The 14,372-nt window shown below is 45.2% G+C and overlaps 1 protein-coding gene across 1 annotated transcript in view; it reads left to right on the top strand.

The window, feature by feature from the left end:
* The window catches only part of LOC141273221 (glutamate receptor ionotropic, NMDA 3B-like), a 473,854-nt gene extending 466,656 nt beyond the window's left edge, over nucleotides 1-7,198 (top strand). The window contains exon 9 of the mRNA XM_073684793.1: nucleotides 6,218-7,198. Within this exon, the coding sequence (XP_073540894.1) occupies nucleotides 6,218-6,518 (301 nt within the window). The 3' untranslated portion in view covers nucleotides 6,519-7,198. The remainder of the gene's footprint in view (nucleotides 1-6,217) is intronic.
* The last annotated feature ends 7,174 nt before the right edge of the window (nucleotides 7,199-14,372 follow it).

The raw sequence follows: 14,372 nt of genomic DNA, 5'->3' as shown, positions 1-14,372 counted from the left end.
TCTACTTATCTTCCAGCCCCTGGTCTTCTGCTCTTAGCTCCTACAGAGCTCCTGCTGTCCCTCTCCCTCTTCAGGCTCTGACTGACCTAATCCCGCCTCAGACCCAGTTTATAAGGGCAGATTCCTCCCCTCCCAGGTCTGGGCGGGCGGTGTTGCATGCTTAGGGCTCCTGACCAGAGAAACCTCCCACTTGCTCTCAGACATAATATTTCTATTACTGTGGCAACCAGACCCCTGGTGTGCCACAAATCCGCGTCTGTGATTATGATTAAACCTTCTTTCCTCCAGTCGTAGAAGATGCCCCCTTGTCCCCGTCTCAGGCCTCAGAGTAAAAAGATCAGTAGAAAGGTCTTTATACTGTCCCCTCATATACTTGTACAGTCATGGCCAAAAGTATTGAGAATGAGACAAATAGTAAGTTTTCCAAAGTTTACTGCTTCATTTTTTGTAATGGCAATTTGCATATACTCCTGAATGTCAGAGTGATCAGCTTAACAGCAATTACTGTACTTGCAAAGTCAATATTTGCCCAGAAAATGAACTTTAACCCCCAAAACACATTTCAACATCATTGCAGTCCTGCCTTAAAAGGAGCAGCTAACATCGTTTTAGTGATTGATCCATTAACACAGGTGTGGGTGTTGATGAGGACAGGGCTGGCGATAAATCAGTCATGATTAAGTAAGAATGACATCACTGGACACTTTAAAAGGAGGCTGGTTCTTGGTATCATTGTTTCTCTTCAGTTAACCATGGTTATCTCTAAAGAAACACGTGCAGCCATCATTGCACTGCACAAAAATGGCCTAACAGGGAAGAGTATCGCAGCTACAAAGATTACACCTCAGTCAACAATCTATCGCATCATCAAGAACTTCAAGGAGAGAGCTTCCATTGTTGTCAAAAAGGCTCCAGGGCGCCCAAGAAAGACCAGCAAGAGCCAGGACCGTATCTTAAAACTGTTTCAGCTGCGGGATCGGACTACCAGCAGTGCCGAGCTTGCTCAGGAATGGCAGCAGGCTGGTGTGAGTGCTTCTGCACGCACTGTGAGGCGGAGACTCTTTGAGCAAGGGCTGGTTTCAAGGAGGGCAGCAAAGAAGCCACTTCTCTCCAGAAAAAACATCAGGGACCGACTGATATTCTGCAAAAGGTACAGGGAGTGGACTGCTGAGGACTGGGGCAAAGTCATTTTCTCTGATGAATCCCCTTTTCGATTGTTTGGGACATCTGGAAAACAGCTTATTCGGAGAAGAAGAGGTGAGCGCTACCACCAGTCTTGTCTCATGCCAACTGTAAAGCATCCTGAAACCATTCATGTGTGGGGTTGCTTCTCAGCCAAGGGAATCGGCTCACTCACAGTCTTGCCTAAAAACACAGCCATGAATAAAGAATGGTACCAGAATGTCCTCCAAGAGCAGCTTCTCCCAACCGTCCAAGAGCAGTTTGGCGCCCAACAATGCCTTTTCCAGCATGATGGAGCACCTTGCCATAAAGCAAAGGTGATAACTAAATGGCTCATGGAACAAAACATAGAGATTTTGGGTCCATGGCCTGGAAACTCCCCAGATCTTAATCCCATTGAGAACTTGTGGTCAATCATCAAGAGACGGGTGGACAAACAAAAACCAACAAATTCTGGCAAAATGCAAGCATTGATTATGCAAGAATGGACTGCTATCAGTCAGGATTTGGTCCAAAAGTTGATTGAGAGCATGCCAGGGAGAATTACAGAGGTCTTGAGGAAGAAGGGGCAACACTGCAAATATTGACTTGCTGCATTAACTCATTCTAACTGTCAATATAACCTATTGGTACTCATAATATGATTGCAATTATATTTCTGTATGTGATATAAACATCAGACAAACACTAATAAAAACCAGAGGCCAGCAGATCATGTGAAAATATAATTTTAGTGTCATTCTCAAAACTTTTGGCCATGACTGTACATAGTAATAAGATCACCCCTAAGCCTTCTTTTTTCCACAGTAAATAACCCCAAGTGTAATAACCTGTCTTGGTATTGCAGACCCCCCAGTCCTCTAATAACCTTGGTCGCTCTTCTCTGCACCCGCTCTAGTTCAGCTATGTCTTTCTTATACACCGGAGACCAGAACTGTACACAGTATTCTAAGTGTGGTCGCATTAGTGACTCGCATAGAGGTAAAATTATGTTCGCCTCATGAGCATCTATGCCTCTTTTAATGCATCCCAGCCTGACACTGAAACGTGAGCTTGTCGTCCACCAATACACCCAGGTCTTTTTCAGTGACAGTTTTGCCCAGTGTTTTACAATTAAGCATATAATTATACATTTTATTTCCTCTGCCCAAGTGCATTACCTTACATTTATCCCCATTAAAGCTCATTTGCCATTTATCAGCCCAAGCTTCTAGTTTACATAGATCCTCCTGTAATATAAAATATAAAATATAAATATAAAATTGTCCTCCTCTGTATTGATTACCCTGCAGAGTTTAGTGTCATCTGCAAATATTGAAATAATACTCTATGCCCCCTACAAGGTCATTAATAAATATGTTAAAAAGAGAAGGGGGCATAATGTGATGCTGGGGAAGGATGTTAACAATACCATGGATGGCAAGAAGAACAAACAAATTAATTTTGGAAAAAATCAAGCCAGACATGTCGCTCGAAGCAAGGATCACCAAGCTATAATTTGCCTTCTTTGGACACCTCAAACAAAGATAGCAATCACTGAAAAGGAGCATCATGGTTGAAAGAATAGAAGGAACAAGGTGAAGACGACGACTAAGCAACCTGATGTCTTAATACAATCAAGATAACTGCAGAGAAGATCTTGGTGGACCTATTTAGGCTTGCACAAGATCGATTTTCCTACAGAGCCTTCATCCATCAAGTCACCATGGCTCGAGACTGAACCAAAGGCTGTTAAATAATAAATAAGTATAGATAATGAGACATATTGGTGCTTGGTAAATACAGTATGTACATTTTCCTTTCCTTAGCATTTCTATGGCCACAAGTCTACTGTACGTACAGATAAAGCTACCATTCTTACCAAACAATTTCAGAGATGATTTTGTGGCATGTTACTTGGCATCTGATAGGTATATTGCAACAATGTAAGCTTTTAATTATATGAAGATTTGCAGTCTGGGACTCCAAAATACCTTTCAGTCCACCATAATCCAAAGAAAAAATAGCTTTTAGTTTGTTATTTACTATACTCTATGGGGCAAATTAATGAAGACTTGCAAAGTGCACACCAGTATATTTGGTGTAGAGGGTGCCAAATTCAATAAGAGGCACATGCCACTTAATGAATTTGGCGCCTCTTCTGAGTGACTAGAGTAGCATTTCTGGCACAGTACACACCAGTGACTGGAGTTGTATTTGCGGTATACAAAACTCTGACATGCTTGTGTCTCGCCCAGGGGGAATATGGGGGAGACTCGGTACCTGGGCCTTTACCTCCTTGGGATGTCACGGCAGTCGGCTCCCGGGACCGTCCTCTGGGTCACTCTTTAAAAGTGGTTTTAGTGTTTTTAGTTTGTCTCGTGATGCCACCTGTGGTTTCCTGTAATAGTTACCGGCGCTGCTGCAGACCTCCGGGGGTGATGGGATGGCAGCTGGGATGAATCTGCTCTCCACAGGCGGAGCTGGCCCCCGGGGCAGTGTAGGTGTAGGCCTCTCTCCTGCTCCCCACACACAGTCCCGATCGGGTACTCTGAAGTCCCTCTGGGCAACCTGGAGTTCCCAGATCTACTTGATGCCCTTCACGGCGACTAGGGTGAGGCTGTGGCAACTGCACCATGGAAGTGCAGAAACCTCCGGTTTTTCCAGCCGAGACCTGGAGTAACACGGCTGGTCCAGGGACCGGTTCCCTTCCTGCGGCCTGATCCCTCTGACGCTTGGGAGATTCGGGCGTACGGGTGTCGTCCTGCACTAACCGTACCCCCTGGGATCCCTTCTGGTACCGGAGCCTTCCCCCCTGACTCCCCTCACACTCCTGGGCCCTCCATCTTACTAGGCCCCACTCTGGAGCAGAGCTCCTGAAGAGACTCTGCTCCCCTCCTCTCCTTACTGCTCACTTCACAACACTGCACTGACTACTCTACTCTAAGATGGCTTCCCTTTATATATACACCTCCTATAAAAGTGCTCCCCTGTTCTGCGTCCCACACCCACTACTGGTTCCCCCCACTCCAGCCAGGGCAGGGCTCAGCAGTAACACAGTGCATCTTGCCCTTCCAGCCGGCCTGGAGTAGTGTAGTGTTGAATGCGGGTGTTGGGGTCCCGGGAAGTACTCCATCCTTACCTGAGAGAAGGAGATGCCACACCTCAGGGTGAGGTGCAGTATCTCTGTGGCGACTGAACCCTCAGGGGCGCTATGAAGCAGTGTTCACCCAACAATACTTCAATAAATTATCATACGTTATAATAAGTTACAATAAATTTTATTCATTACAAATCTAAATACATACAAACAACGTCAAAAAACCCAAATAGCTAAAACACAAGTAAAATCAATATAGTGGGGTTACCCACTAATTTGAAGCCCACCTGCTCCAAAAAACATCCCTAGTTACAACAGAACAAGCAGTACCATAATACAACAAGTGCCAGTATTATCCCTGGTGATCAATATCGTACACATGCATATTAGTTATGACTGCCTGACATTAGTATTCAAGGAGGTGTACTATAGTCCAGAAAGATGAAGAGGGAAGTATGTACCTACTACAGCAGAGTATATATTGAAAAATACAAAAAGTCCCAAACATAAATGAAGCCCATATAGAATATCTGAGCTGACAAATACTATATACTCACATACCACAAAAAGTACTATTCAGGGTATAAATAAATACAAAACCCTTTCATGCTGTAAGTATCCCTCCTGCACATAATAGCGCTAAGATCAATCACCTCCCTGAGCACAAAATCCTATGCTGGAATGATGCAGGCGGGCATACAGTGCCCAACGCGTGTCGCCACTACACGTGGCTTCATCAGGGGTCTATAGGGCACAGGTAAGATGACGCTGTTATATATAATCAAGAACCTAATTACCATTTCAGCAGCTGATATGCGGCCACTCCAAACCGTACATTGCAGGAACATGGCGTGACCCCCAACCTGGAAGTGCTATGCATTGCACATGTGCAGGAGAGCATACAGGAAGTGAGGGGGAGGATCGCATCCTCCCCATGGTAACCCAGACGATGCAGCTGGTAACCAAACGCTGCAGCTTGTGCGTAGATGCACATTGCACAAAGCAGACAAAGCCATGATGAGCAGGGTGATGCCCGCATCCCAAAGGCTAAAGGTCACATCATGTATGTTGAAAAGTTATGCATTATGCGCAAGGAAAGAGCACCATCATAGTGAGAATATTTTGTCATTCATAGATGTAATGCCATAAGCTGGGCATCTTGCCACAGGCTATCCCAAGTCCTAATAAGTCCTGTCTGACCCTAAAGGTCATCAAATTAATCTAGTTATTTATAACATACCCCCATAACAGTTTGGCACACAGTAGGGTTTGCCAGAGGCATACAAAGTATACTTGAATCAGAGAGAGCACAATTTTGGATACTTAGCAAAAAAAAAAAAAATATTTTTAAAAACAATTTAAAAAAAAAAATAATAATATTTTTTTTATTTTTTATTTTTTTTATTCCCTTTATATTTTTATGAATAATATTATGCCGATACACACATGACAGTGTCACAAGCATTCTCCAATATACAGTGCGCACTGCTCATTCAAACATGGTATACGACCCGGCGTAGCACCCGCACAGCTATAGATTAACGTACACATAAGTCAGAGACACGTGTATTTATGTGGTGTGCAGCATGTTGATCCCCTTTTTGATTTGGATGGTGCCCTCCATAGTTTAGTGTTTATTGAACCCTCACTGGCGCCACACTTGATGAACCTTGTTTCCAGATCTTTTCACCTGATTCATTATTTGCGACTTTTTGTTAAGTCCAATCTTTGTGGAACATGCAATGTTTTTGCTTTGAAAAGATGAAAATAGAGAATTTATTTTTCACAAAATACACGAACCACATGCATCATGAATTTGGCATAAAAAAGTAATTGATTTATACAAAAAAACAAAAGTAGCCTCAAAGAACTGCAAATATGATTTGGGCCCAAAGTTTTCTCCTTGATGTGTACAGGATTTCCTTTAATAATTGTACAATTATTTGTTCCCTTCAGCTGCAACCTCCAGAAAGAATCAGCTGCAGAAACCCAATCTGTATGGAATAATCTGCGTCGCACCCCAGTTCGCCAAGAGAAAAGGGTGCATTTTAATTTAGAGACTGTAAATACTAAGGATTGTTTATGTGAAAATGGACAGCCCTGCAACACAAAGGAGCTGGAATTGAAAGAACTGGAGATGAAAATAGAAGGCATGAAGGATCAATTGAGAGCTGCCCTGATGAGAAAAAGTGAGCTGATGGTCATCCTGCAGCCACCATGTAACCACATGCAGCCAAAAACTAAGGGAGACAGATGATGCACTATTTGGCTCACGTACTTGGTATAGTCAAATGTTCTACCACAGAGCTTACAGTGGGGAGTATCGACAGTTCATGACTGATGGATTGTTGCATAAGGCACAATAATGAAATCCTCAGATACTTACACCCTCAGAACCTTGTGCAATGTGTAAGCCAGTAGATGAACACCATGCAAGCAATCAATGTATTACAAAAAATCAAAATATCTTGTTTCTGGAATTAAAATATGCCATTTGTCTTGTTTCTTGTATAAATGACACATTTTTTGTTTGTTTTTTAAGTCTTTCTATGTAAAAAGTTATTTTGTTTTAATTGAAAAGCGAACACAAGGTCAGTGCAGTATATAATGGCACAAACCTGGGAAAGCATCCTACTGTACTAACATTCCACCAAGAACTCAAAGGCATGTCCCTTCCTGATCTGTTTTCTTGTAATGGTGGGATCTTTTTAGGCTTCATTTATATAAGTATTTTGAATGCTTTAGCTCAGGGGTGGGCAACTACTGTTTTTTCAGACTATAAGAGACACCCCAAATTTTGTGGTGGAGTATAGGAAAAAAATATTTTTTATAAGATGGGGGGTCCATCTTATAGTCTGAATATGTACGGTATCTTACCTGGGGGGGCGGTGGAGTGAGGGTAATAGGAGGCAGGGTCCTTCAGGAAGCTGGTGGTGCAGCAGGATCGCAGGGCCCTCTGTTCACTACCTCAGGAACCTCACGGCTGCAGCAGAAGAGGTAAGATGGCTGGGGGCCAGTGCCTGGCTGAGGCCTGGGGCCGGTTTCTGCCTGGGGGCCAGGGCCAGTGTGTGCTGGGAGGCCGGTGAGCGGGATTTCCGGTGTGCACTGCCATCTTCCTGAATTTGTGAAATACAGGAAAATGGCCACCCGAGCTACCAGTTTGTGCATGTGCTGGCTCAGGCAGCCATTTTCCTGTAGATCACAGCTTCATGAAGATGGCACGCACATCAGAAAGCCACACCGGCTCCGGCCCCCAGGCAGACACTAGCCCGCATCATCTCACCTCTTCTGCTGCCACCGCTGGGTTCCTGCAGGAGGGGGGGAACTGAGGGCCCTTTGATCCTGCTCCACCCCCACCGCATCTATCCGGTATCAGGCTATACATTCGGACCATAAGACGCACCACCCATTTTCCTCTCAAATTTTTGGGGAAAAAAAGTGCGTCTTATGGTCCAAAAAATATGGTCATTTTCCCAAGGGGCCACATGAAAGACCATGACTGTTGTGAAAGGCCAAACAGGCTGAAATTAATTCTGCTCAATATTAATATATTAATTATAAATATTTTATATTAATTGTATCACTTAATATTGAGCAGAATTAAGTATGCTGATATCCCCCTATATACCATATAAGCCTGCACACAGCCCCCCTATATAACATATTAGCTCACACACAGCCCCTTACATACCATAAGGGCCTACACACAGCCTCCTATAAACAGTATGAGCCCTCACATAGCCTCCAATATACAGTATGATCCCCCACAAAGCCTCCTATAAACAGTGAGCCCCCACATAGCCTCCTATATACAGTATGAGCCCCCACATAGCCTCCCATATACAGTATGAGCCCCCACATAGCCTCCCATATACAGTATGAGCCCCCACATAGCCTCCTATATACAGAATGAGCAGCCACATAGCCTCCGATATACAGCATGAGCCCTTATTTAGCCTCCCATACACAGCATAAACCCTCACATAGTCTCCCATATACAGCATGAGCCCCCAACATAGCCTCCCATAAACAATATGAGCTTCTCATTTACAGCTTGAGCCCCCACATAGACTCCATATACAGTGTTGCTCACCATTATTGGCACCCCTCATTTTCATAGACTGTACAATATCTTCATAAATAAATGGAAATGTACCAAAGTTATATCCTCAGGATTTTTTAATTACTGGTCCAAAGTAATACAACAGTAAAACATTGTTTTTCAGCTTCATGTTGCAATTTCAAAGAAAAAAAAAAAAGATTAAACAGCATGTGCCACAATAAAGGCACCCCTAATTAATACTTAGTCACATTATTTAACCCCTTGAGTGAACACCGTAAAAATAAAATACACTTTTAGAAAACTATTTATTCATGATACAGCCGAACAAAGTGTAGAACAAAACGCAATCAAAAAGATATATATAAATAGAAATTGTATAGCTGAAAACGTCATCTTGTCCCGCAAAAAACAAGTCCTCCTTCCGCTCCATCAGCAGAAAAATCAAAAAGTTACAGCTGTCAGAAAATGCTATGCAAAAACTTTTTTTTTTTTTCCTAGAACATTGTTTTTAGTGTGTAAAAGCAGCAAACCATCACGGTGAATGGCAGAAAAAGTATTTCTAAATTGCTGTCTTTTGCTAATTCTGCCGCCCAAAAATTGGTATAGAAAGTGATCAAAAAATGTCATGTGCTGAAAAATGGTACCAATAAAAATTCCAAATCTTCCCGCAAAAAAAATCCCTAACATGACTGTCAGCATAAAAATACAAAAATTTATAGATCTCTAAACGTGGTGATTCAAAAAAATTTCTTTTTTTGGGCAAAAAAGCGTTTTTAATGTGTGATACTAGCAAAACCTGAAAAAAAGCGATGTAATCATGGTATCGCTGTAATCGTACTGACCTGCAGAATAAAGCCATCTTATCACTTATACCACAAGGTGAACAATTTAAAAAAATAAAATAAAACCAATTCTTGAACTGCTGTTGATTTTGCCTCCCAATGCAGTAAGGCCTCAATTAGATGTCTGAATTTAGCATACGAGTGCTTTCTGTGTTTTTCACAGATAGCACTTGTGATAATCTATGGGGCCATTCACATGTCCGATTTTTCCCTTAGACCGAGTGGTGAACAGGAAAATATTGGAGGTATATGTCTGATTTTGATCTAAGGCTCAGATCAAAATGAACAATGCAAGTCAACTGATCCGTGAAAAGAATTAGACTGCACTCGGTTGACATCCCACACGTATGGGGCATCAGCATACTCGGGAGAAAATGGACCACCCAATTTGTTGTGAAAATTCTTCTGTTACCCTTGTGAACATGACAAAGTTGGGGATAAAGCAACATTTTTGTGGAAAAAACGTAATTTTTCATTTTTACAGTCTAATATTTTAAAATTCTGTGTAGCACATGTGGATTCAAACTGTTTATCAAACTCCTAGATAAATTCCTTGACTGGTGTAATTTCCAAAATGGGGTCACTTGTGGGGAATTTCTGCTTTTTTGACACCTTATGGGCTGTTCAAATGCAAAATGGCGCCCGCAGTCTAGAGCAGCCAAATCTGTCCTCCAAAAGTCAAAGATAGCTCCTTCCTTTATGAGCACTCCAATGCACCCAAACAGTTGTTTTCCCCACATATCAGCACACTCTGGAGAAATTGCACAACAAACTGGGTTGTCAATTTTCTCCTGTTAACCTTGTGAAAATGAAAAATTTGGGGCTAAAGCAACATTTTTCGGGAAAAAACACAATATAAAAATTTCACGGTTCAATGTTTTAGAATTTTATGAAGCATCTGTGTGTTACAAATGGTCACCACACCACTAGATAAATTCAATATTAAAACAATATTACTGTGTTACCTGCCGACATGGGTAAATCAGTGATTTAATCTACAGACTAATGAGTCCATGGTCTACAGGGAATTGCCAAAGATTGAAAAGCCCCAGACGGATGAGTATGTGGGACCATAGAGCGCGCACACATAATGCAGGCAGCTAGATAGTCCCAAACATCCTGATGTACCCCAGACCACCAAAAACGATGAGTAAGAAGATCTGTTCTGGCTTTACAACCAGGATGTTATGCCAGGAGGACCAAATCGCAATGTTAACTCAAAATTCTGAGACGCAAGTTCACAGGAACAAACCGTTTACCTGAAGGATAGGCAGCAGGGGTGTCCCCCTTAGCCTCTTGGACCTACAGGTACTTCTCTAGATGATAACTTGTAGTAGCTCCTTTCTGTAATATGGAAACTGGCTCACAATTACTTCCTAACCTCTGGAAAACGACGAGATAATGCATCTGCTTTAATGTTCTTATCCTCCGGCCTATAAGTAGCAAAAAAGTTGAATCTGGTAAAAAAAAACAATGACTATCTTGCCTGTCTAGGTGTCAGACGTTTAGCAGATTCCAGATACAAAAGATTTTTATGATCGTGATTACCATACCGGATGAGCTGCCCCCTTCAAAAAATGACGTAATTCCTGAAAAGCCAACTTCATTGCCAAGAGTTCCCTATTGTTAATATCATTGTTCTTCTCGGTGGACGACATTATCTTGGAGTATTATGCACACGGACACCATTTACTTGGAGATGAACCCTGCGACAATACAGCTCCCACCCCCACCTCTGATGCATCTGACGCGCCCCCTGGGCCTGTGTTGTGGATGCACGTGTGCGGGAGTACCGGGAGCTGGATCGCTGGGGGTTGTAGTCTTCCGTGGCGGTGACCCGGTCCGTGCCCAGGGCGGTCAAGCCAGTGGCAGTCTTAGTGTTATAATAAGTGTCCGACTACGCCACCCGTGGATTGCGGTCAGTGGGGACTGCCGCTGCAAGGCAGACCGCTGAGGCTGGTATTATGTGTGTAGCTTAGAATGGGATGACTCCCCACGGGAGGAGTATAGCCTCAGGGCAGTTAGTGTGGATGATGGGAGCGATGGTGCACCAGCGCAGCAGGAATTACTCAGAGTCCGTGCAGTGCAGTTCAGGGTCTTTACTGGTGTTATAAAGCAGACCCTCCCGGGAGTACTGGCTAGTATATGGGGCCTGGTCAGTCTGCGAGCAAGCAGGAGTTCCCCCGGCCAGGCCTCCCCGTCTATCTGCACTCTTCCTGGCTACCTTGCTGTAAGCGGTTACAAGTAGCCCACGTCCCTGAGTATACCGTGTGGTGCTCACCCGTATGGTTGGTGACATGGGGCCTTCTGTTAGCCTCCGCTCCTGGATGGCGGCGCTGGTCCCTTCCTTGTGACTGAGCCTCCGGGCTTCTATGGCCAGAGGACCTGGAATCCCCTGCCCGCTGGTTTCTGCTGCTGGGTGTATATCAGTCCCCACAGCCTCGGACTCCGGTGTCCGGTTTTAGTGTCCTAAGCCAGGGCGTGCTATATCTCCACTTAGCTTCCAGCCCCTGGTCTTCTGCTCTTAGCTCCTACAGAGCTCCTAGTTCTTGCTCTCCCTGTGTCTGCTGCTCTCCAGACCAGACTGCGTCTATGTCTGGGACTTCACTCACTAATCCCACCCCAGACCCAGTTTTTAAGGGCAGATTCCTCCCCTCCCAGGTCTGGGCGGGCGGTGTTGCATGTTTAGGGCTCCTGACCAGAGAAACCTCCCACTTGCTCTCAGACATAATATTTCTATTACTGTGGCAACCAGACCCCTGGGGTGCCACATTCCCCCCTAGTAAATTTTAGTACTCCGGGACTAAACACATTTTTAAGAAAATACAAATACAAGGGTATAAACAATAATACAATAACATATATACAAGAAGCTTTAGTCTGTAGAGGTCAAGGCGTGTCCGTAACCGGGTGTCCATATCACCCAAGGAGAAGTTTTGGCACAGAATAGGGGACCTGTCCACAGAAAACCCCTTGCGTTAGCCTTGGGCGTGGCTGCAAGGCGAGACTAACTACTTTGGGCCGCAAGGAGGCCACGCCAGACAGGTTTTCTCTTCCGCGGCCATCTTCGCAAGAGGCACAATGTGCAACTATCTACAAAACTGTTTCGGTTATCCAGCGTCCATAACCTGTTAGTCCAAAGAAATCTGCAGGGTAACTGAGAAACATAATTAATAACAGGCAACAACAAAAACCATAAACATTTTTCAATAAACAGGTAAATTTACAGTGCATGGCTTTATATTTTCCAGCGAGCGGACATCTGACCTCTAGTGACTCTAGTGGACCTACGGAGCTCACTAACTGGTTCTGCACCACAGGGTGTAGGGGATGTTATAGGTAAGCTGGGCAGCTGTCTGTGCACTCTTTGGCTCACTAGGGGCACGGCAGGCTCACTACTAGAAGAGGGTTGATTCTCCTGGTCTGCTGGTATGGAATTCTTCTGCCTCCTGGGCCGGCTGCTCTTCCAGCTCTACCTGGTCTTCTGTAGGCACTTGAGGGGCTGGCTGGAGAAAGGTGAGGATGGGCACCACGATAGCGTTGTTTACTTGTGTCCAGGACCGGGGAAAGTCTCCGAGTACGGTGCTGATCATGTCCTCCTTTTCCTCTGCGGGTTGAGAGTTTTCTTGATCTTCTTCAGGGCTATGCAGCTGCTCGGGACACTTCTTCAGGTGGTCTCTGGAGACAATGGCTGTGGTCTCTCCTCCATCCTTACTGATGACACAGACTTTTGGGTTCTCATGGCTTGAGGGCAGTACGGTTTACGGGTCCTTCTCCCACTGGTCGTCCAACTTGTGGAGCCGCCTCTTTCTCTTCAAGACCCGCTCTCCAGGTACCAGGGGAACAGCGGGAGCATACTGGTTATAAGCCTTCTCTTGCCTTTCTCTAGCTTGAGACAGACTTCGCTCGACGCTCTCCTGTACTTTCTGATACTGCTGCTGCCGTTCTGCATCCCAGTCTGACTCTGGCGAGGTGTCCTAAGGTGTCAGGACTCCCATATCCAGGTCAATAGGCAGCTTACCTGGTCTTGCTCTCATTAGGTAAGCCGGGGTACAGTTGGTGGAACCTACAGGGATGTGATTGTACAAGTCCACCAAATCGGGCAGTTTTTCAGGCCACAGACTGCGTTCTTCCAGGGGCAACGTTTTTAGCAAGTCTATCACCACCTGGTTCATTTTCTCACATAATCCGTTGGTCTGAGGGTGATAGGGCGTTGTTCTTATCTTCTTTCAGCCATACAGGTTTCAGAACTCCTGGAAGACCTCCGCTTCGAAGGCTGGTCCTTGGTCCGTCAACACTTGCTCCGGATACCCGTGTGGACGGCAGAAGTGCTGCTGGAAGACTCTAGCTGCTGTTTGAGCCGTTAAGTCCTTGACAGGGACCACCACCAGGAACCGGGAGTAGTGATCTACGATTGTGAGGGCGTAGACGTACCCAGATTTGCTTGGAGCCAGTTTCACATGGTCCAGGGCTACCAGTTCCAGTGGCTGTCTGGTGATGATGGGCTGCAGGGGAGTCTTCTGGCTGGCGCGGTCCTTTCTTCTCAGGTTGCACAGGCCACAGTCTCTGCACCACCTCTCGATGGCTCCTCTCATGCCTACCCAGTAGAACCGTTCACGCAACAAGAACTCCAGCTTCTTCCATCCAAAATGTCCCGCTCCGTTGTGGTATGCCTTCAGCACCATAGCCGCGTCTCGTCTTGGGACCACTACCTGCCAGGTCAACTCATGTGTTCGAGAGTTAACCATTCTCCGGCACAGCTTCTCCCTGTAGAGAAACAGCTTACTTTTCTCCTTCCACAGTTGCTTGGTCTCCTCCGGAGCGTCTGGGTCAAGACGGGCATTGGCCTGTGTCAGCATTTCCTTCACCAGACGGACTGCGGGATCACTGTCTTGCGTTTCCGCCCAGCTGTAGTGTGGCAAGGGATTGAACGTCACAGAGCGCCTGTCCTTCACACGGTGGGAATACAGGGTAATCCCATGACGGTGGAACGCAGGGAGCTCGACTTCCTCCAGATCTTCTGGATCCTCCCCTACGTCCGGTAAGTTTGGCATGCTAGACAGGGCATCCGCGTTGGCATTTGAGCGTCCCGCCCGGTATTTGATGGTGAATTCATAGTTGGACAGGCGGGCCATCCATCTCTGCTCCAGGGCACCGAGCCTTGCAGTGTCCAGGTGTGTCAACGGGTTGTTATTCGTGTACACGG

This window comes from Phyllobates terribilis, unplaced genomic scaffold (genome assembly GCF_046119375.1).
Source record: "Phyllobates terribilis strain yellow unplaced genomic scaffold, ASM4611937v1 Scaffold_1__5_contigs__length_1240528914, whole genome shotgun sequence".
NCBI classification, from domain to species: Eukaryota; Metazoa; Chordata; class Amphibia; order Anura; family Dendrobatidae; genus Phyllobates; species Phyllobates terribilis.
This window is presented reverse-complemented; position numbering and strand designations above follow the sequence as displayed.